General features: G+C 44.1%; 1 protein-coding gene across 1 annotated transcript in view; it reads right to left on the reverse strand.

Moving 5' to 3' along the window:
• Positions 1 to 25,058, reverse strand: part of LOC126458375 (polypeptide N-acetylgalactosaminyltransferase 1-like) — a 361,706-nt gene that overhangs the window by 141,697 nt on the left and 194,951 nt on the right. Inside the window, exon 4 of the mRNA XM_050095350.1 lies at positions 7,480 to 7,660. Coding sequence (XP_049951307.1) covers positions 7,480 to 7,660 — 181 coding nt within the window. The remainder of the gene's footprint in view (positions 1 to 7,479; positions 7,661 to 25,058) is intronic.

The raw sequence follows: 25,058 nt of genomic DNA on the forward strand, positions 1-25,058 counted from the left end.
CTTTATATATAGGCACTGATTACGTCTGTGGACTCTGAATAACAATAGAATAGAGATAATTATGTTATATTTTGTATTTGTAAAGGATTACGTACTAGATTTGTGAAATAATATCTGTGTCGGCGAGTTCTGAAACCGCCACAGAAAAGAATTAGTAAAGAAAAAAATCAAAGATTTCATGACAATCTGCCATTGAATAAATAGTAGTGTAAGAATAATAATGTCGTTGTCGTCTTCTTGGAGTCACGTAGAAAGGAGGAACCTGTGACGCAATGTTTAACGCATAGGTAGCTTTCATTTGTCAAGATTGTAAGCAGGACGCCATTAGGGGCTGATTATAAAGAAAGGTGTCTCAACTTGTTATTATTCGAGTTTTAAATGTAGTTATTTAATGAGGACTCGCATGGTATTATTAGAAATCTCGCCTGGTATTTTACCCATTTATTTAAGACATTTTCAGCCTTTTAAGTAGTGTTTTTGGTGCAGAGCTGCGACACGCGGAACGAGCCGCCGCTGCGGCAGATTCAAATCTGATAATAAGGGCCATCATACCGCAATAAGCGGTCAGGTAAAAAGTGAATTTAAAATTGCTTCTTACAGCAGTTCGAGATCGGACCACAAAGCAGCAGATTTTACGTTGTGTTTCACAGGTGGACGCGGGCTGCTAATATTGTATACTTTGACACTGTTAAAGTTAAAATACTTTGTTTCAAAAGGAAATCTTGCTATGCAAAAATTGTGGACTGGTGAAAGTTATAGAGAAATCATTTTCTGGTTAATAATGATAGTCTCACGCTCAAGTGCTAGCCGTGGCACTGATTAATTATTAATGTTGACGAAAAATCCACTGCAAGGTTTGGGGTTCATTAAGCATTGCGTACGGTAACTTCATTATTTTCGATAACAGAAATAATTTCAGAACATTATTACGACAGTTGTAGCAGAGATGGATATGTTGTGCATTCTATTGAGTTACAGTAACAAAACTGCTCATTTAGTAACAAGCCAGTTCCAGTATAATAATAATTAATCTCATTTGTTTGAAACATACAATTAACCAAAGTAAACCAGTGTACAGAAAAAGTATTGGAGCGCGAAAGGTGCTGCGATTACGTCTATTCACTGCCCGGACTCCAATCAGATTGTGAACTATTGTTGGTCTCATGCCGCTATTTATAGCCGAGTTCGATTCTTCACGATCATTATGCCGCTTTGGGGCTCTTGTTTTTCAGGACTCGCACTGATATTCCGAGAAATGCAAATTCTCTCAGGGTTTTCTAACTGTGATGGATGTGAAGCCAGCGAGATTTTAATAAAAATGGTTCAGATGGCTCTGAGCACTATGGGACATAACATCTGAGGCCATCAGTCCCCTAGAACTTAGAACTACTTAAACCTAACTAACCTAAGGACATCACACACATCCATACCCGAGGCAGGATTCGAACCTGCGACCGTAGCGGTCGCTCGGTTCCAGACTGCAGCGCCTAGAACCGAACGGCCACCACGGCCGGCGAGATTTTAATAAAGTAAGTTGGAAATCACTGAGGGAATTTGCGTTTCGTAGAATATCAGTGCGAGCCTTGAAAAACAAGAAGAACCGCAAATGGCATAATAAGCGTGAGGAATCGAACTCGGCTCCAAATAGTGGCGTGAGACCAACAATAGAAGACAGTCTGGTTGGGGTGGAGGTGGCAACTACACGCAGCCACAAAACTCGCAGCACCTGAACACGGCGCCTGGGTCGGCCGTCGAAATACGAAGTGTGGCTATAAAATACCGGAACTGATGCTGTCACACAGCAAGTACGCATGTGTCAGAGATTACCGACCAATAGCTGTGAAGCTTAATGCCTTCTCACCCAAATGCGCCATCTCTGGTGCACGTAGACAAATCAGTGTGGCCGTGTCCTTCGTTTCTGCAAGAGCTGTTATCTTTTTTTGCCGGAAAAAATGGTAAGTGTAATAACAGAGCAACGATATGTCGTGAAGTTTAACATGAAACTTGGAAAAAAATGCCCCTGAAACCTAACTTTTACTATAAGATTTGTATAGCGAAGACAGTTTATCATATACGCGAGTTTCTAAATGGTTCAAGCGTTTCCAAGACGGCCGAGAAGCCGCTGACGATCACTCAGGCCCGGGACGCCCCTTAATAAAAAAAAAACGGGTAAAAGTATCGAAAAAGTTGGTTATCTAATTCGATATGACTGTCGGTTGAGTATTAAATCTGTTGCAGAAACTGTGGCAAATTTTACATGATCAGTTTAAAATGAGAGAAGGGTGTGCGAAACTGGAGCTGACAATTCTTACATTTGGAGAAAAAGATACTCGTGAAAATTGTTTTTGTACTGACACTTTGAACACAATTGGAAATGATCCTTATTTCTTGGAAAGAGTCATAACGTGTGACGAATCTCGGTTTTTCAAATGATCCAGAAACTAAGCGCCAATCCATGCTTTTGAAGGGTTCCACTTCGCCAAGGGCAAAATAGTCCGAATGAGCGAGTCAGGATTCAAAGCGATGATGAGTTTTTTTCAATATTGATAGAATTGTGTGTCTTCTTTGGGTTCCTGTAGGTCAAACTGTTAATCAGCACTAATATCTTTAGGTTTTTGATCAAATCCCATGAGAAAATAAGAAGGAAACTACTCGCATTGTGGAAGAGAATGTCATGCGTTCTGCCTCAAGACAACCCACCGGCTCACAACGCATTGTCTGGTAAGAGGTTTCTGGGGAAGTACAGCGTCCCATTCTCAGACTACCCGCATTATTTGTCTGATCTAGCATCATGTGACTCCATGTGTCTTATCTATTCCCCAAGCTCACATCTGCATTAAAATGAACAAGATTTCAGTACATTGAAGCAGTCAAAGGAAAAGCCGCAGGCCTCATTAATGTACAGACAGAGGAAGAATTGCAGCACTGTTTCCATCAATGCAAAATTCGCATGGAGCGTTGTAGGGTTAGAAAAAATGGTTCAAATGGCTCTGAGCACTATGGGACTTAACTTCTGAGGTCATCAGTCCCCTAGAACTTAGAACTACTTAAACTTAACTAACCTAAGGACATCACACACATCCATGCCCGAGGCAGTATCTATTAATAACTTGAATAAACAGTATTAATTTTCCACAATTATATTTATTTAATAGTTAGTTGAATCGGCCTTTGTAGGCCATCGTCCTATAGCGTAACGCTAAACAGACAGTCAACATAACTTCAGGTAGAATTCGTGGCTTTACAGAGATTGTTTGAGAAAGATACGTATGTGAAATTTTACGACTATATCGACACAAAACACAATCAAAACGTGTAATACCTAGAGAGACTCTGAACGAATAAATTTTGTGTTACAAAATATTCAAATATTACACTATATGAATGCATAAGCCAAAGTCATGAACCATAGACCTTGCTGTTGGTGGGGAGGCTTGCATGCCTCAGCAATACAGACAGACGTACCGTGGGTGCAACCACAACGGAGGGGTATCTGTTGAGAGACCACACAAACTTGTGGTTCCTGAAGAAGGGGACAACAGTCTGGATGACTGACTGATCTGGCCATGTAACACTAACCAAAACGGCCATGCTGTGCTGGCACTCCGAACGGCTGAAAGCAAGGGGAAAACTGCAGCCGTAATTTTTCCCGAGGGCATGCAGCTCTACTGGATGGTTAAATGATGATGGCGTCCTCTTTGGTAAAGTATTCAGGAGGTAAAATAATCCCCCATTAGGATCTCCGGGCGGAGACTATCTTGAGGACGTCGTTATCAGAAGAAACAAAACTGTCGTTCTATGGATCGGAGCATGGAATGTCATATCCCTTAATGGGGCAGGTAGGTTAGAAAATTTAAAAATGGAAATGGATAGGTTAAAGTTAGATATAGTGGGAATTAGTGAAGTTCGGTGGCAGGAGGAACAAGACGTCTGGTCAGGTGACTACAGGATTAGAAATAACAAATCAAATAGGGGTAAAGTAGGTTTAATAATGAATAAAAAATAGGAACTTGGGTAAGCCATTGTGAACAGCACAGTGAACGCATTATTGTAACCAAGATAGACACGAAGCCCTCACTCACCCCAGTAGTGCAAGTTTATATGCCAACTAGCTATGGCCTTTCCCGCCGGAGGTTCGAGTCCTCCCTCGGGCATGGGTGTGTGTGTGTGTGTGTTGTTCTTAGTGTAAGTTAGTTTAAGTAGTGTGTAAGTCTAGAAACCCATGACCTCAGCAGTTTTGTCCCTTAGGAATTCACACACATTTCAACTAGTTACGTAGATGTGGAGGTGACTGAGGAAATATGTGACGAGATAAAAGAAATTATTCAGATGGTTAAGGGAGTTGGGGCTAAGGAATGAAAGAAGAAGCCGCCTTGTAGAAATTTGCACAGAGCATAATTTAATTGTAGGTAACACTTTGTTTAAGAATCATAAAAGAAGGTTGTACACATGCAGGAGATCTGGAGTCACCGGGAAGTTTTAGACTGATTATATAATGGTACGACAGAGATTTTGGAACCAGGTTTTAAATTTTTTTTCATATCAAGGGAACACGTGGACTCCGACCACAATTTATTGGTTATGAACTGCAGATTAAAACTGAAGAAACTGCGTAAAGGTAGGAATTTAAGGAGATAGTACCTGGATAAACTGAAAGAAACAGAGTTTGTAGACGGTTTCAGAGGGAGCATTAAGGAACGACAAGAACAGGGTTAAGGTATACAGTAGAAGAAGAATGGTAGCTTTGAGAGATGAAATAGTGAAGGCAGCAGAGGATAAAGTGGGGAAAAAAGTCGAGGGCTAGAAGAAATTCTTGAGTACCAAATGGTTCAAAATGGCTCTGAGCACTATGGGACTCAACTGCTGTGGTCATAAGTCCCCTAGAACTTAGAACTACTTAAACCTAACTAAATTAAAGACATCACACACATCCATGCCCGAGGCAGGATTCGAACCTGCGATCGTAGCGGTCGCGCGGTCCCAGATTGTAGCGCCTAGAACCTCTCGGCCACTCCGGCCGGCTCTTGCGTAACACAAGAGATATTAAATTTAATAGATGAGAGGAGAAAATATAAAAAACAATAGCTGAAACTAGTGAAAGGGAATAGAAAGGTCTAAAAAATGGGATAGACACGTAGTGAAAGATGGTTAAGCAGGAATGGCTAAAGGACGAACGTAAGGTTGTAGAACTATATATCACTAGGGGGTAAAATAGATGCTATCTACAGGAGAATTAGAGAGACCTTTGGAGAAAAGAGAACCACCTGTATGAACATCAAGACCGCAGATGGAAAACCAGTCCTAAGCAAAAAATGGAAAGCTGAAAGGTGGAAGGTAGAAGGTGGAAGGAGTAGGGGAGATGTACTTGAGGGCAATATTATGGAAGAGGACGTAGATGAAGATGAAATGGGAGATATGATACTGCGCGAAGATTCTGACAAAGTACTGAAAGACTTAAGTCGAAACAAGGTCCAGGGAGTAAACAACATTTTGACCGAGCTACTGATAGCCTAGGGAGAGCAAGCCATGACAAAACTCTTCCATCTGGTGAGCAAGATGTATGAGACAGGCGAAATACCCTCAGACTTCAACAAGAATATAATAATTCTAATTCCAAAGTATGTAGGTGCTGACAGGTGTGAAAATTACCGAACTATAAGTTTAATAAGTCACGGCTGCAAAATACAAACACGAATCCTTTACAGAAGAATGGAAAAACTCGTATAAGCCGACCTCGAGGAAGATCAGTTTGGATTCCGCAGAAATGTTGGAACACATGAGACAATACTGACTCTACGACTTATCTTAGAAAATAGATTAAGGAAAGGCAAACGTACGTTTCTAGCATTTGTAGACTTAGAGAAAGCTTTTGACAATGTTTTGAGTGGAATTCTTTCAAATTCTGAAGGTGGCAGGGTTAAAATACAGGGAGCGAAAGGCTATTTACAATTTGCACAGAAACCAGATGGCAGTTATAAGAGTAGAGGGACATCAAAGGGAAGCAGTGGTAGGGAAGGGAGTGAGACTGGGTTGTAGCCTCTCCTCGATGCTATTCAATCTGTATATTGAGCAGTAAAGGAAACAAAAGAAAAATTCGGAGTAGGTATTAAAATCCATGGAGAAGAAATACAAACTTTGAGGTTCGCCGATGACGCTGTAATTCTGTGAGAGACAGCAAAGGACTTGGAAGAGCAGTTGAACGGAATGGACAGTGTCTTGAAAGGAGGATATAAGATGAACATAAACAAACACAAAACTAGGATAATGGAATGTAGTCGAATTAAATCAGGTGATGCTGAGGGTATTAGATTAGGAAATGAGACGCTTAAAGTAGTAAAGGAGTTTTTCTATTTGGGGAGCAAAATAACTGATGATGGTCGAAGTAGAGAGGATATAAAATGTAGGCTGGCAATGGCAAGGAAAGCGTTTCTGAAGAAGAGAAATTTTTTAACATCGAGTATAGATTTAAGTGTCAGGAAGTCGTTTCTGAGAGTATTTGTATGGGGTGTTGCCATGTATGGAAGTGAAACATGGACGATAAATAGTTTGGACAAGAAGATAATGGAAGCTTTCTAAATGTGGTGCTACAGAAGAATGCTGAAGATTAGATGGATAGATCACATAACTGATGAGGAGGTACTGAACAGAATTGGGGAGAAGAGGAGTTTGTGGCACAACTTGACTAGAAGAAGGGATCGGTTGGTAGGACATGTTCTGAGGCATCAAGGGATCACAAATTTAGTATTGGAGGGCAGCGTGGAGGGTAAAAATCGTAGAGGGAGACCAAGAGATAAATACACTAAGCAGATTCAGAAGGATGTAGGTTGCAGTAGGTACTGGGAGATGAAGCTTGCACAGGATAGAGTAGCATGGAGAGCTGCATCAAACTAGTCTCAGGACTGAAGACCACAACAACACAACAATTCCGATCTGTAAAGAAAACTACAATTTCAAATACAGTAGATAAAAGCATTGCTTAACTAAGCATTTTGCGCATGATGATTCATTATGCACGTGTTTTTAGATGTGCGCCGGATAACTGAGAGGCCGGATTACCGAGGGCCGGATTAGCTAGAGTCTAGTGTATTACATATTATTGTGGAACGTTAATACTGTGTATTCAAGCTATTAGTAGGTCTATGGTCCTCCAAGAACCAACTGGATATTCACTAAGTATGTGTGTTTTTGAAAGAATGTTTTACAGCAATAGTTCCGTTCTCTTACAGCCACACTTCGTTTTGTGCTTTTAAAGGAAGCAACAACTCGGGCGAAAATCCGAAGCACAGTATTCACCAATCGCGTCGAGAAAACCTGAGAGATCACAAAATGAAACGTGTGTTGTTGCAAAGACGATGTTACAATACCTCTTTAGTTTAGTGTAAACAAAATGGATTGTGAGGGTTCCGTACAGACGAGCAAATCAAGCGCGTGTAGGTAGTTATTTGAGCACAGCGGTTGGCCGGTGGCCGTGCGACTGACCTCTTGCTGCGGACGTCGGGCAGCGACCTGTTGAGCGGGATGCGGTCGGAGGCGACCAGGTTGAAGCGGTTGACGCGGTACAGCCGCCGGCTGCGGCCCTGCAGGGCAGGCGGCAGGAACACGGGCTGCCCGTCGCGGCCCTCGCCGGCCACGGGCGAGAACGCGTTCCCGTCCAGTTCCTCTGTAACACCAACACTCACAATGTACTCCACTGCGATCTCTCAGCACTGCTGGCGCGCTCGTAACCATAGTCCATAGTCCAGATTGGAAAGCAGGTTGATGGTGTTGATTTTGTGGAGGAGACCAAACAGTGAGGTCAGCGGTCTGGACTCGCATTCGGGAGGACGACGGTTCAACCCCGCGTCCGGCCATCCTGATTTAGGTTTTCCGTAATTTCCCTAAATCGGTTCAGGCAAATGCCCGGATGCTTCCTTTGAAAGGGCACGGCCGACTTCCTTCCCCATTCTTCCCTAATCCGATGAGATCGCTGACCTCGCTTTTTGGTCTCGAAAGCAGGGTCGACAATAAAGTACAGTGCTCAGTACCAGAGTTATAAAACTACCGTAAGTAAAGCGCTGACTACGGTAGTTTTCCTACTAGCTTTGGAAGCGGTAACGTCCGTCAAGTATCTGGGTGTGACTATTCGAAATGATGTCAAATGGAATAGTCAGATTACACAAGTAACGGATAAGGCTAACTCTAGATTGCGGTTCAAAATGGCTCTGAGTACTATGGGACTTAACTTCTGAGGTCATCAGTCGCCTAGAACTTAGAACTAATTAAACCTAACTAACCTAAGGACATCACACACATCCATGCCCGAGGCAGGATTCGAACCTGCGACCGGAGCGGTCGTTCGGCTCTAGACTGCAGCGCCTAGAACCGCACGGCCACTCCGGCCGGCTTTAGATTGCGGTTTATTGGTATAATCCTGAAGCAATGCAGTGCTTCAACAAAGGAAATAGCGTACAATACGTTAGTTCGTCCAATCTTTGAATATTGTTCGTCTGTATGGAACCCTTACCAGTTGGGTCTGATTCAAGAGATTGAGAAGGTCCAAAGAAGAGCGGCAAGATTCGTGACTGGTACATTTAGCCACCGCGAGAGCGTTACAAATCTCATAGAGAGTTTGAAGTGGGACACACTTGCAGATAGACGGCGCGATAAACAGAAGGGGCTGCTCACTAAATTCCGAAATTCGATCTGCACCGAGGATGTAGAGCATATATTATTACCACCAACTTTCAAATCACGCAATGATCATCATTCAAAGATAAGGGAAATTAGAGCTCGTACTGAGGCGTTCAGACAGTCGTTTTTCCCTCGCGCGATCCGCGAGTGGAACAGAGGGGGGAAAATATGATTTTGGCGCGAATTGTGCCCTCCGCCACACACCGCTTGGTGGCTAGCGGAGTATATTTGTAGATGTACACTCCTGGAAATGGAAAAAAGAACACATTGACACCGGTGTGTCAGACCCACCATACTTGCTCCGGACACTGCGAGAGGGCTGTACAAGCAATGATCACACGCACGGTACAGCGGACACACCAGGAACCGCGGTGTTGGCCGTCGAATGGCGCTAGCTGCGCAGCATTTGTGCACCGCCGCCGTCAGTGTCAGCCAGTTTGCCGTGGCATACGGAGCTCCGTCGCAGTCTTTAACACTGGTAGCATGCCGCGACAGCGTGGACGTGAACCGTATGTGCAGTTGACGGACTTTGAGCGAGGGCGTATAGTGGGCATGCGGGAGGCCGGGTGGACGTACCGCCGAATTGCTCAACACGTGGGGCGTGAGGTCTCCACAGTACATCGATGTTGTCGCCAGTGGTCGGCGGAAGGTGCACGTGCCCGTCGACCTGGGACCGGACCGCAGCGACGCACGGATGCACGCCAAGACCGTAGGATCCTACGCAGTGCCGTAGAGGACCGCACCGCCACTTCCCAGCAAATTAGGGACACTGTTGCTCCTGGGGTATCGGCGAGGACCATTCGCAACCGTCTCCATGAAGCTGGGCTACGGTCCCGCACACCGTTAGGCCGTCTTCCGCTCACGCCCCAACATCGTGCAGCCCGCCTCCAGTGGTGTCGCGACAGGCGTGAATGGAGGGACGAATGGAGACGTGTCGTCTTCAGCGATGAGAGTCGCTTCTGCCTTGGTGCCAATGATGGTCGTATGCGTGTTTGGCGCCGTGCAGGTGAGCGGCACAATCAGGACTGCATACGACCGAGGCACACAGGGCCAACACCCGGCATCATGGTGTGGGGAGCGATCTCCTGCACTGGCCGTACACCACTGGTGATCATCGAGGGGACACTGAATAGTGCACGGTAGATCCAAACCGTCATCGAACCCATCGTTCTACCATTCCTAGACCGGCAAGGGAACTTGCTGTTCCAACAGGACAATGCACGTCCGCATGTATCCCGTGCCACCCAACGTGCTCTAGAAGGTGTAAGTCAACTACCCTGGCCAGCAAGATCTCCGGATCTGTCCCCCATTGAACATGTTTGGGACTGGATGAAGCGTCGTCTCACGCGGTCTGCACGTCCAGCACGAACGCTGGTCCAACTGAGGCGCCAGGTGGAAATGGCATGGCAAGCCGTTCCACAGGACTACATCCAGCATCTCTACGATCGTCTCCATGGGTGAATAGCAGCCTGCATTGCTGCGAAAGGTGGATATACACTGTACTAGTGCCGACATTGTGCATGCTCTGTTGCCTGTGGCTATGTGCCTGTGGTTCTGTCAGTGTGATCATGTGATGTATCTGACCCCAGGAATGTGTCAATAAAGTTTCCCCTTCCTGGGACAATGAATTCACGGTGTTCTTATTTCAATTTCCAGGAGTGTAGATCAGTTAAGATTGCACCCGCATTACCTATACGTTGGGTGTGCTGCATACCTATTGGGCGTAATCTCCTAACGGTCGCTTTCTTTAGGTATGCAATCGGTGTCTTACCAGATCTACTACGAACAGGATGTGGTGAACCGTCTAGAACCTGAGTGAGAATGTACAGGGTGTTTCACAACTCACGTTGCACGCTTCTAGAGGTTGTAGAGGAGACTTGGTCGATCAAGTTTTAAATATGAAATTATGTCCAGAAAGATGTTACAGACTTCTAGGATTATGGAGAAGGATAAATGTTTCAGTTTGAGATAAGGGTTCCTGTAATGGAAACGAGTTGAAAGTTACAAGCGGAAACCGTTGTGATGGCTCCTACAGTGGAATACATGTAATGCTACAGTTGTTGCTAAGACTGTACCGTAGGCAACTTTCAGAGGTGATAGTACGGACCAAAACAAGGAAAAAATGAGCGGCAAACATGGGCTCTAAAATGCGTACCTGAGGATCTATGAGCACTTGTTTATCTTTGTTACTGTGAAACACATTTCCTCTATTCGGCAAGTGCTCATAACTCGTACGCTATGCGTTTAGGAGCCCATGTTTACTTGACTTTTTTCTTGTTTTGGTCCATGTTAGCACCTCTGAAAGTTGCCTACCCTACAATCTTAGCAACAACAGTTCAAGATCGCGTCTTCCACTGTCAGAGGTATCAGAACGGTCTCCGCTTATAACTTTCGACTCGTCCGTTTCCGGTACAGGGTCCCTTACCAATTGATACAGTTACCCTTCTCCATCGTCCCAGAATGGTTCTACCATCATCACGGAATTACTCTGTATGTACTTACAGGTGCTGGCCCCTGTATCTTTGGCGCTCTGTATCGTCATTGGATGACGTCTCCGGACGTGGGTTCATATGTAAAACTTGATCTACTGAGTCGTTTCTACAACCTATAAAAGCGTGTACCACCCTGTATAAACAGCCGGGCAACATACGGAAATTTTTTTTATACATATGCTCAGTTATCCTCCTGTCTGTTCTTAAGAATAAACAATATTTAAAGTAAAACTGCAGTTGTCATTGTTTCATTCGAAAATCGTTGATTTGTAACGGGAAACCGAGGGATGTTCTAGTAAAAATAAAGAAAACAATACAGATTTATCATATAGCGCTAGAAAACGCAATTTTCCCAACAAATAGTTAAAGTAAAAAAAAAAAACGCTAGAAATTGTGAAGCATCGCTTTAATACTTCGTCAAACTTATATAAAACATGTTTCTGTTATTCACGATCAGCTTTCGCATTTATCAATAGTAACAGGAAACTCTTGTCTTTGAACACGATGAAGAACTTTCTATTGAGTACAAAACAACAACAACTGTACATATTTTTTATGTCTGTGCATGTAAACTGTATTTGCATCAGAAGTAACTGCTTTGGTTCCATGAAAGCGCACACGTTACGCAATCACCTTTATTTATTACTTATGAAGTGCAATTAACGCGCTGTCGTAAAATACATAACGGGCTAACACTGAATTATGTGCGGTTCTAATTATGTGCAAAATAAACAACCAAAACACAAATAGGAGTAGTCGCTTCTCATTTTCTCTACTACGCAATCATTTATGTTTCTTTTCCTACCAGTTATACCAATACTGCCGGTAATCATACGATTTACTGTGTTATTTATGCAGTGCACCAAAACTATCGAACTGTAATTTTCGTAGAGCGCAACTCTATTCAGCACTTAGAGCACCCTTATTACGGACACTGCGGCGTTACTTCTAGTTTGACGTCTCGACTCAATAAAATTCTGAGCCCCCACACATTAAATGACGTCACCAATCCAAATAATTGGTCTCATTCATAACGAAGAATTAAACTGGCTGCAGTCCATCCCTGGAGTTTGGTACTGGGTATCACGTGTGCTGGCACGTGTTCATGGTACAAGCATTAAGTCAAAACAAGTTTCCATATACAACATTTATTGTTTAACCACTGTTCACATATACAGTTACGTATGAAGGTCTTATTTCAATAGTCGTACAAGTCCATTTTTGTTCGTTCTGAGATACAGAGTCATAAAGTTAAATGAGCGCTGAAAAATCTGCAGATTCGAGTATATATACTTGAACATTTCTGGTATCTCAACTGCAGATTTTTCAGCGCTCATTTAACTTTAGGACTCTGTATCTCAGAACGAACAAAAATCGACTTGTACCACTATTGAAATAAGCCCTTCAGAATCACCCTGAACCATCTGTTGGCGTCTCTCAAAATCTGTTTACTGACATGCCTCTGCCAGCCAGTATTTGGATGTGATGTCACGAAAACCAAGTACAGGGTTATTACAAATGATTGAAGCGATTTCACAGCTCTACAATAACTTTATTATTTGAGATATTTTCACAATGCTTTGCACACACATACAAAAACTCAAGAAGTTTTTTTAGGCATTCACAAATGTTCGATATGTGCCCCTTTAGTGATTCGGCAGACATCAAGCCGATAATCAAGTTCCTCCCACACTCGGCGTAGCATGTCCCCATCAATGAGTTCGAAAGCATTGTTGATGCGAGCTCGCAGTTCTGGCACGTTTCTTGGTAGAGGAGGTTTAAACACTGAATCTCTCACATAACCTCACAGAAAGAAATCGCATGGGTTAAGTCGGGATAGCGTGGACGCCATGACATGAATCGCTGATCATGATCTCCACCACGACCGATCCATCGGTTTTCCAATCTCCTGTTTAAGAAATGGCGAACATCATGATGGAAGTGCGGTGGAGCACCATCCTGTTGAAAGATGAAGTTGGCGCTGTCGGTCTCCAGTTGTGGCATGAGCCAATTTTCCAGCATGTCCAGATACACGTGTCCTGTAACGTTTTTTTCGCAGAAGAAAAAGGGGCCGTAAACTTTAAACCGTGAGTTTGCACAAAACACGTTAACTTTTGGTGAATTGCGAATTTGCTGCACGAATGCGTGAGGATTCTCTACCGCCCAGATTCGCACATTGTGTCTGTTCACTTTACCATTAAGAAAAAATGTTGCTTCATCACTGAAAACAAGTTTCGCACTGAACGCATCCTCTTCCATGAGCTGTTGCAACCGCACCGAAAATTCAAAGCGTTTGACTTTGTCATCGGGTGTCAGGGCTTGTAGCAATTGTAAACCTTTTCCGTAAGATTTTCCAAACCGTCGGCTGTGGTACGTTTAGCTCCCTGCTTGCTTCATTCGTCGACTTCCGCGGGCTACGCGTGAAACTTGCCCGCACGCGTTGAACCGTTTCTTCGCTCACTGCAGGCCGACCCGCTGATTTCCCCTTACAGAGGCATTCAGAAGCTTCAAACTGCGCATACCATCGCCGAATGGAGTTAGCAGTTGGTGGATCTTTGTTGAACTTCGTCCTGAAGTGTCGTTGCACTGTTATGACTGACTGATGTGAGTGCATTTCAAGCACGACATACGCTTTCTCGGCTCCTGTCGCCATTTTGTCTCACTGCACTCTCGAGCGCTCTGGCGGCAGAAATCTGAAGTGCGGCTTCAGCCGAACAAAACTTTATGAGTTTTTCTACGTATCTGTAGTGCGTTGTGACCATATGTCAATGAATGGAGCTACAGTGAATTTATGAAATCGCTTCAATCATTTGTAATAGCCCTGTATAAACATGTTCTTAACGGTAGAAGTAACCTGCATGATGGCTAGCGCCATTCTTCTATTACTTTTTATAGGAAAGTGATAGCCCGGTGCGTATTATAATAATCACAATATCGCAACACCGAGAAGGAGTTAGTAGGCGTGTTTCTACATCTGAAAGACGATGTATCTTCAAATTTCACGCCAGTCGCATAAGAGTGGGGCTAGTAGTGCCACTATGACGATGCAAATCAGGATTTCTTTAAATACACACTGCAACGGTCGTGAGCTTTGGTCGTGCTGAGTTTATGTTAGTCAAGAATGTATTTAAGGTCACAAAGACGCCATTATCAACACCTCACTGAATCTGAATGGGATGGGGTAATTGGGCTACGAGGTGCTGGAAGTTCCTTCTGCAATAGTGTAGTAAGACTTGGCAGGGGCGTAGCCACTGCACGTGATTGCTTGCGGCGGTGGTGGTCATAAGAAGGTACAACCTCAAGAAGACCGGGCTCCGAAAGACCACGTGGCAGTACATCTACATAGTTACTCTGCAATTCACACTTAAGTGCCTGGCAGAGGGTTCATCGAACCATTTTCATACTACTTCTCTACCATTCCACTCTCGAATGGCGTGTGGGAAAAAGGAACACCTAAATCTTTCCGTTCGAGCTCTGATTTCTCCTATTTTATTATGATAATCATTTCTTCCTACGTAGGTGGGTGTCAACAAAATATTTTCGCATTCGGAAGAGAAAGTTGGTGATTGAAATTTGGGAAATAGGTCTCGCCGCAAAGAACACCGCCTTTGTTTCAGTGACTGCCACCCCAACTCGCGTATCATATCAGTGACACTCTCACCCCTATTGCGCTATAACACGAAACGAGCTGTCCTTCTTTGCACTTTTTCGATGTCCTCCGTCAACCATACCTGGTAAGGATCCTACACTGCGCAGCAATATTACAGCTGAGGACGGACAAGTGTAATGTAGGCTGTTCTTTAGTGCGTTTGTCGCATCTTCTAAGTGTTCTGCCAACAAAGCGCAGCCTTTGTTTCTTCTTCCCCACAATATTATCTATGTGGTCTTTCCAATTTAAGTTGCTCGTAATTGTAATTCCTAGGTATTTAGTCGAATTGACAGCCCATAGATTTGTGGGATTTATTGTATACCCGAAATATATCGGATTTCTTTTAGTACCCATGTGGATGACCTCGCACTTTTCTTTGTTTAGTGCCAATTGCCACTTTTCGCACCATACAGAAATTCTCTCTAGATAATTTTGTAATTGGAATTGATCGTCTGATGATTTTACTAGACGGTAAATTACAGCGTCATCTGCAAACATTCTAAGGAGGCTGCTCAGATTATCTCCTAGATCATTTATGTAAATCAGGAACAGCAGAGGGCCTATGACACTATCTTGCAGAACGCCAGATGTCACTTTTGTTCTACTCAATGATTTACCGTCTATCATTACGAACTGTGATCTCTGTGAGAGGAAATCACGAATTCAGTCACACAACTGAGACGATACTCCACATGCACGCAATTTGAGTAACGGTCGCTTGTGAGGATCGGTATCAAAAGCTTTCTGGAAATCTAGGAATATGGAATCGATCTGAGATCCCTTGTCGACAGCACTCATTACTTCACGGGAATAAAGAGCTAGCTGTGTTGCACAAGAACGATATTTTCTGAATCCGTGTTGTTTAATGTATGAATAAGTCATTTTCTTCAAGGTGATTCATAATGTTCGAGTACAATATATGCTCCAAAATGCTACTGCAAATTGAGGTCAGTGATATGGGTCTGTAATTCAATGGGTTACTCCTATTTCCTTTTTTGAATATTGGTGTGACCTGTGCAAGTCTTTAGGAACAGACCTTTCGTCAAGTGAGCGGATGTATATGATTGCTAAGAAAGGCGCTATTGTGTCTGTATACTCTGAAAGGAAAATGATTGGTATACCATCTGGACCGGAAGACTTGCCTCTCTTAAGCGATTTGAGTTGTTTCGCAATTCCTAAGTTATCTATTTTTATGTCACTCATGCTAACAGCTGTTCTGGTTTCGAATTCTGGAATATTTACTTCGTCTTCTTTCGTGAAGGAATTACGGAAAACTGTATTTAGTAACTCCGCTTTAGTGGCACCATCATCGGTAACATTTCCATCGCTATCGCGCAGTGACGGTATTGACTGTTTTTTTGCCACTGGTGTACTTTACATACGACCAGAATCTCTTTGGGTTTTGTACCATATTTTTAGACAATGTTTCATTGTGGAAACTATTAAAAGCATCTCGCATTGACGTCCGCACTAAATTTCGAGCTTCCGTGAAAATTAGCCAGTCTTGGGGGTTTTGCCTTCTCCTGAATTTGGCATGCATTTTCGTTGCTTCTGCAACAGTGTTCTGACGAGGGATGATCATCGTATTCGATGTTTGGCTCTGTCACATCGTAGAGGATGTGCAGCAGCAATTTCAGTAGTAGCAGTTGGCACCACAGTGGCACAACGAACTGTTACGAATTGGTTCCTTGAAGGACAGCTCCGAGCTTGACGCCCTGTAGCGCGCATTCCACTAACCCCAAACCACCACCATTTGCAACTTCAGTGGTGTCAAACGAGAGCTCATTGGAGGGCAGGGTGGAGGTCTGTTGTGTTTTCTGATGAAAGCTGGTTCTGCCTCAGTTCCAGTGATGGCCGTGTGATGACTAGAAGGAGGCCAGTTGAGGGCGTGCAAGAAAACTGTCTGCTTGCTGGACACTGAACCTACACATGGAGTTATGGTGGCGGTCGCGATTTCGTATGACAGCAGTTGGACCCTCATTGTTATCCACGCACCCTTACTGTAGATTTGTACGTCAGTCTGGCGATTCAACCTGTTGTGCTGCCATTTATGAAGAGCACTCCAGGGGTGAGTTTTCAAACTGGATAACGCTCGCCCACATACCGCTGTTGTAGCGCAACACGCTCTACGGTGTGTCGACATGTTGCTTTGGTCTGCCCAATCACCAAATCTGTCTCAAGTCAAGTATGTATGGTACATAATCGGACAACAACTCCAGCGGCGTCCACAATTAGCATTAACCGTTCCTGTCTTGACCGACCAAATGCAGCACGCATGAAACTCCATCCCACAAGCTGACTTCCAACACCTGTATAACAAAATGTATGCACATTTGCATGCTTGCATTCAACATTCTGGCGGTTACATCGGTTATTAATGTAAAAGCATTTCATATTTGCCATGGCTTTTCTCACGTTTACATTAACCAGTGATCTTTCGGTGTTACTCATTTAAATATGTTACCTAGCCAAATGCATTCCCGAAATGCCTTCCACTGCTCCTCATTCTATGGAGCTCAGCTGAGAACAATGGGCTAGATAATGACCCAATGAATCCAATTTCGTACGCACGAACGTGTCCATTAAATCTTGCAGAGAAAATGCAACAAAGACAGATATACGACAGATAGTAAAGTCATAGATACAGGTCTAGGCGAGTCTAAGTCTACATTTATACCTCGTAAGCCACCACTTCGGCATGCACGCGACAGCATGCGGTAACCAGTATGTTCTACAGCGCCGTGCATGAAAACAGGATTTTCCGGTGCTCATATCTCGGGTTTTTAGTGACAAAAAGGTAGGGCCAAGTGTTTTGCATTTCCCTCGGGCTAGGGACCACTTGTATATCCAACAGAAGCATAGTGTTAGTGTCGCTATCGTGCAGGACAGGGTCAAAATAAGAATACTGTACACTTATCCTGCTTAGGCAAATGCACCAAATCGGTTGGATCTTTTTGCATTTGATGGGTTTGATGAGACTTACGGAGGCACCATTAGTTCATGGGCAGTTCGTCGAAAAACCCCAGCGAGCCAAAACCCAGCCGAGATTGCAAGACTGCTATGCACAGCAAACGGCTGTAATTTTTACGATGTATTCCTAAAATCGCGATCTCTAACAATTTAAAAATTTTCTTCAAGTCTTTATTCGTGTCGAGATACAGAGGTTCTAACTTACCCTACTTGTACGCGTGAAGTACTCAGTTAAAATCCAGTGTGAGCAGAAAACGTAGTTTATAAAGTGACATAGCATGGAGAAATATACTGTACAGAGTCTCCGTTATCATCTAGGAACCCCATGTCGTAGTACTGAAGCACATGCAGAATGTTTTTGCGGATAATATCCGGTGTGAGATGCAAAATTAGTTTTGCGTTATTTTAATATCACATAAGTAAACTAACTAAATTTTACTGACAAATACATTTATTTTCATGTGAGTTACACGCCCTGCTGCAGCAGGAAAACGAAGGGAAGCAGCGGAAAACGCACCTATTGAAGCACAAAAAATGCGAATATGTTCCTGTTTATTTAAAATGCGAGGTTCCGGGGCTAGCAGCGTATTTAACACTAAATTCTTATGGAATCTTCATATGTAAATGATGCTTTAAGCCCCCCCTTTTCTAACTCCAACTTTTGCTGTTGCACACAGATTAAGAAGAAACGCGAACTGACTGTAATTGACCCTGAAAGTGGAGTAGAAAAGAGTTTGGCACCTGCAATAATTTAATTTGATAGAAATTAATTAAATAAAGGAAAGTTTCATTAACGTAGTGAGAAATGAAAGGGTTGCTCTACCGATTAACAGAATGAAAGTTCTCTCCAAAATAACAATTTGATTTATTATGACTAAACTCATGATAATAAACAAAACACATGAAACATTTACAATACATCAAATTGGATACTCAAATAAATGCTGTGAAGGTGAAGTTGTCTATAAACTAGCTTGTGACATTTATGACCAAGTGGTATGTGGAGCCAATTCCTTGCAACTCAAATCTTAAGAGAAACACCCAGCCAACCCAAAATTAATTGCTGCTACAGTAATGAGAACTCAGACAATGAACACCCAAGACAGAACAAAGTTAGAAAAGACGAACAGGCGCGCTCTGCTGAGCTCTGATTATCACCTACCAAAATTCCCTAATCTGCCGGTGCTGCGGACATACATTACCAAGCAGTCTTCTTAACTGCAAGAACACGATCTGGCGTACAGGAGGCGATGGCTGGTTGCTTCGACGTGCCGTCGTGGTGATGATAATGTCTCGAGTATAGCCCAAAACAAATTATCCTGTTCTGGTTGTTCCAGACTAAAGACTTCCTAGCAATACAAATGCGCCTCTGAGGGAGACGAAGAAGGCCCGCCACAAAATCACTGACGGTACAGTGATTGATTTTAACAAGCGAAGTCACACAGTAACTCCGATACAGTCAACTTTAGCCAAAACTGCTCAAGACGGACTACAAAGACCGCTTGTACGCAGAACACTCAATTGCCAACTGTACTCGGAAAGTTACGTTGAAGTCGAAACTTCAGCAACTTAGTCAAACAGTTACAATTAAATAAAAGTATATTAGACAGCCAACGGAAGGCGTGCTGTCCAGAGCAGCGAGAGCTCAGTCTTGTAACCTACTCTGACCGAAAGGCGAGAGCCGACTCTCTCAAGAGCACCCGTACAAGCCGAACACAGAACATTCCCGCCCCCACGACGGTGGTCGTGGTTAAACGTTCCAATCAGCAACTCGAAAACCGGCGGAAAATTCCACTCTATTGCCGACGCAGTACTATTCCACCAACGGAGATACATGGCGCCAATTTCTGCGCCTATTTTGCTACGTCACGGAGCTATTACCTGAGCAAGCCAATTACAGTTATGATTTTGCAGAAAAGGCGGGAATTTGCCCGCCAAGACTGCTTGGGAACACAACTCATTCCCACGCCTCGCTGGTAGCCCGCCAGAAAGTGTTTTCACTAAGTTTCTGCGAAGTAACGGAATCTCTAGCCCAGCCAGTCCGTCAGGCCCCTGTGGGCGTGTCGCCAACGCTCTTATGACAATGTCGGCGTCTGGAAAGCATCCACTCGACTCCCTCACACCCGTCGGCTTAACCCTTTCAAGGTCAGCAGAGCCCGCCTGTCACTGGACCACCCGGGAGACGAGCGACACTGCGTGGGAAGTCCGCGTGTGAAGGAATAGTGACTTTTCACCGCATGCAATTAGAGAGGAAAATCGAATTACTCAGAGTAAGATAGAAATCTTCCCCCCATGAACCATGGACCTTGCCGTTGGTGAGGAGGCTTGCGTGCCTCAACGATACAGATAGCCGTACCGTAGGTGCTACCACAATGGAGGGGTATCTGTTGAGAGGCCAGACAAACGTGTGGTTCCTGAAGAGGGGCAGCAGCCTTTTCAGTAGTTGCAGGGGCAACAGTCTGGATGATTGACTGATCTGGCCTTGTAACATTAACCAAAACGGCCTTGCTGTGCTGGTACTGCGAACGGCTGAAAGCAAGGGGAAACTACAGCCGTAATTTTTCCCGAGGGCATGCAGTGCTGCATCAAACCAGTCTCAGGACTGAAGACCACAACAACAACAAGATAGAAACATGAGAGGTGGCATGAGCCCCTCTCAAAAAGATGGATTGAAAAGTGTAGTACCTGCTGCCTCATTCTACATAATGCAGCACTTTTAAAAATGTTCTCCAAAATTTTGGCATGGGAACATATTCGCTTTTTTTTATTCTGGGAGACAAGAACGTGGCAGTACCAAAGACACGGAAAAGAAATAAATACTGAAAGATAGTAGACAGTGGTATTATATAAAGAGCAAATGTAACAATGGCAGTGTGGGACAAAGAGAGGGATACAGCGGCAGTGGAACATAGCTGACAGCGACAGAACAGTGCTACAACAATTGTGAAGGAGACAGTGCCAGTATGAGAGGAATAAAGAGGAGGAAGTGGAAGTGGGTGAGAGCCAGGGATAATAGGAGGCCACTCAGACTCACTTTTGTCGATGAATGCACGGTCTCTGTATCTCAAAGAGGGCGTCGTGGTAGGCGCCATGTTGGGGAAAGTCTGGCTCAAAGGCTTTTTTTTTTTTTTCCTAAGTGCCTGAGAGAAGCGTCGGGGGCAAAGAGAGCAGGGGTCGTCTTCCGAGGCGTGGCCTCAATGTCCCGTTCCCGCCCTCCCAGCGCCAAGGAAAGGGAAGGGAAGGGCTTCGAGCACTTGTAAGGGTAGAGAGAGCCTCTGAAAATTGGCTTGTAACATGGCGTGGTGCCACGACCTACAGGCTAGCTAACACGTTATCATGCTCCACTGTTGTTCCTCATTGTTCGCATTTCTCTCTCTCTCTCTCTCTCTCTCTCTCTCTCTCTCTCTCTCTCTCTCTCTCCCTCGACTGAACACTATAATGGCTTCCTTGATGTCATCTTGTAACTTTTACTAAAGGATGCTTGATCACGTGTGAAACCTGACATTGAATACTAGTGCACTCTTTCCTCCTGATTTTGGTTGTTTAATATTCGTTTCCTTATTACTCTCTAACTCTTAAATGCAGAATACGTTTCAGTTAGTGATTAGAATTTTGGCTCCTCCCATTATTACTATCGACGAAAGGCCCTTCGTTTTCATCTGCACCCCCATGATAAGCTTTGATTAATCGATGTTCAAATTTTAGGCCTGTAACTAGGATGGAGAGAGATACTTGTGAAGTCACATGGTACAGCTGGGTCCGCTCGTTAGGAGAAGTGATGGAAAGATCGTGTGTACCAACACTCCGTCTTTGTAATGTGATGATAGCGTTTCTCTGAAAATCTGACAAGTTACTCTCTTTCTCCAGCTCCAGTAACGTTTTAGTTCTCACACCCTACAACCCGCTTCCCCATTATCCCTCCCTCTTGCCGCCGGCCACGGTGGCCGAGCGGTTCTAGACGCTACAGTCTGGAACCGCGCGACCGCTACGGTCGCAGGTACGAATCCTGCCTCGGGCATGGATGTGTGTGATGTCCTTAGGTTAGTTAGGTTGAAGTAGTTCTAAGTTCTAGGGGACTGATGGCCACAGATGTTAAGTCCCATAGTGCTCAGAGCCAATTCTGGTCGCTTTACTGGACCACCTATGTCTTCGACACCAATTTCCTCTTCCTTCCTCCACACAGGACGTGTAATGTATCCTGCTCTGTAATGTACCCCTTACTTTGTAATGTATTCGTTACTTTGTACTGCGCATGACGGAAGTTTCTCACCTGCGCCTCCTGAGGTAACGACCCTACTTCTTACTTTTGCATAGCTAATTTTGAACTACCTGTATGTCATATCTTTGAGTCTTACGATCATGGTTTTCTCAACATCTTTACCTCCCATCTTTTTTCAGCACTTCTTTCATTCCTAAACAGCCACTGTTGCCAGCTTTCTCTCACATTCTTAGCAGTTTCGTAGTTTCTTCTTCCGTCGATAAGCTGGAGCATTTTCTGAATTATTTACGACTTTCTTGCCCGTAATTTCTACATACCTCTTTCCTTCCACTGACGTAATGTCATCGCTTTTACTTGGGCCTTCGACTCCGTCTCATTCTGCCCTATTCAGTATTCGTCATCATCGTACTCTCCCCTTCCAAAACTTAGAAGAGACAGAAGGAGACACGAACAAATCAACTGGACTATTTCATTATCGGGCAGAGGTATAGAAAACAAATCCTACAGTGTACAGCACACACAGGTGTGGACAAAGACCATAAACTACTAGGGATGAAAAATCCGCTGCCGCGCGGGGTAGCTGTGCGGTCTGTGGTGCCTTGCCACGGTTCGCGCGGCTCCCCCCGTTGGAGGTTCGAGTCCTCCCTCGGGCATGGATGTGTATGATGTCCATAGCGTTAGTTAGTTTAAGTTAGATTAAGTAGTTTGTAAGCCTAGGGACCGATGACCTCAGCAGTTTGGTCCCATAGGAAAAAAACGAGAGTAAATCCGCTACAAGTGAAGTGTGTAAGAACGTGATAGCTCTGCCCAAATGGTGGCGTGATCCTACAGCGTGAAACAACGCGGAGTATACTAACCTTCACTCAATCGCTCTTCACTTTCTTTCCAGCAAGCGTTTTACTTCATGTTCGACAGTCCAAAAATGTTAGCCAGCGGAGATGCCAACTTTGTAACGGCAAACTTAGGAGTGGTATCGTTTTGACGTCGCACACTGTTCCACGATATTCTTTTAGTCGTCACATTAGTTTCCGGCTACAAAAAAAACAGAAGCCAGAGATAATGTGCTGTATCTTATACGAGGGTAATCGCAAAAGTAATTTCTCCTATTTTTTTTATAGGTACATAGACCTGTTTATTTCTACAATGGTTAACATCAGTTTACAGCTTGAACATTTAGCTATTTTTCGACATAATCATTATTTCTGTCGATGCATTTTTTTAGACGCTGTGACAGTTTTTGTATGCCCATGTCACACCAGCTCGCTGCCATGCTGTTCAGAAAGTTATGAACCTCTTCTTTCATCACGTCGTCGGAGCTGAATCGCTTTAAGGCCAAATGTTCTCGTCTCCCGTGACAATCGAGTCCAGAAAGTTGTCCTGTTCGGCGGTGAAGAAATGCGCGGGAAGCATCAACTCGTTGCCGCTTGTGGTCTTCAGTCAGCATGCGTGGCACCCATCCTGCGCACACCTTCCGGTAGTTCAATGTGTCCGTTAAAATTCTGTGAGCGTTGCTTGGGGAAACCTCAGGAACCAACGTGTAGAGATCATCCAGGGTAAACCGCCGATCTTCACGCGTGCTTTGCTCAACCTTCAACACTGTCTCCTCAGAAATTGACGGTCTCCCGCTCCTTTGTTCGTCGTGAATTTCGTTCCGACCAGCTGAAAACTCGCTACACCACTTACGAACATTTTTGACATCCATGCGCGACTCACTGTACACTTCCGTCATTTGGCGATGGATTTGAATCGGCGCAGTGCCTTTTGCGTGCAAAAACCGAATAACTGCGCGCAATTCGCACTTGGCGGGAACATCCAACAGTTAACGTAAGGCCCTGATGAAGGCTAGCTGCAACGCTGGCCGAAACGTTGGCGCATTTTAAATTATGACGATGCGGTCTGATACTCTGAAGAATTTTATTGAAGGAGAGCTCCATTTTCAACGGCTGCCAAGCCAAGACAGCGCGTCATCGCGGCGTGCGCATGTTTACACACAGCGCGTGAAGCACTCTTCATAACTGGAAGGAGAAACAGCATTGGTCGTATTTTTTTGTTTTATTATCCGCAAAATCGGTTTTCGGTCACTTAGTGACCATCCTCAGTGCTGTAATATACAATTAAAATTGGTAGGCACTGGTATCAACAAGCTTAGAGCCATCACATAAACTCGAGTTTAAGGCCAAATGTTCTCGTCTCCCGTGACAATTGAGTCCAGAAAGTTGTCCTGTTCGGCTGCAAGGCGGTGAAGAAACGCGCGGGAAGCATAAACTCGAGTTTATGTGATCGCTCTAAGCTTGTTGATACCAGTGCCTACCAATTTTAATTGTATATTACAGCACTGAGGATGGTCACTAAGTGCCCGAAAATCGATTTTGCGGATAATAAAACAAAAAAATACGACCAATGCTGTTTCTCCTTCCAATTATATCCATTGTCTTGTCGTGGTGCACGGAACACTCCACGGAGTCGCCAATCACTCTTCATAACATTGTGACGAACTGCCACACAAAAAGAGTTCTGTACTTATAGAAAAATAGGAGACCTTACTTTTCGGATTACCCTCGTAGGACGAAGTTTCCTCTTCACGGTCCCATGGTGCAAGAAGACGTTGCGTCACAGCACAGATCGCAGTGTCTTTTTATTTCAAAGAACATGTGGACAGAGTTCAACACTTCCGCTTCTGGTGCCGTTCTGAACATGAAGCATCTATAACTGATTTAATAACAGTGAAGTCTAAGCGAATCATGTCTCTCCTCATCGGTGATGGAATCACGCGTAAGTAGATTAGCACAGAAGTCCTCAGAGAAAAGTTCAATTGTGCGCATAGTTTCATCCGTACCTAAGGCTACATTTGGTACAACGCCATATTAGTAATTTTCAGTGGTGTCCATATGTTCATAACGGTTATTAAAACAAAATGCACTGCGCCGTTTATAAACATTCTCGCGGTTGAAATCATTTCAAATAATCATATATTTTTCCACGCAAAGGTATCTGGTGTTCATTGAATACGTTCTTATGGTTACAGATATGCTGGAGGATAGGAATATGCTCATCGTCA

Source organism: Schistocerca serialis, chromosome 2 (assembly GCF_023864345.2).
Source record: "Schistocerca serialis cubense isolate TAMUIC-IGC-003099 chromosome 2, iqSchSeri2.2, whole genome shotgun sequence".
NCBI lineage: Eukaryota > Metazoa > Arthropoda > Insecta > Orthoptera > Acrididae > Schistocerca > Schistocerca serialis.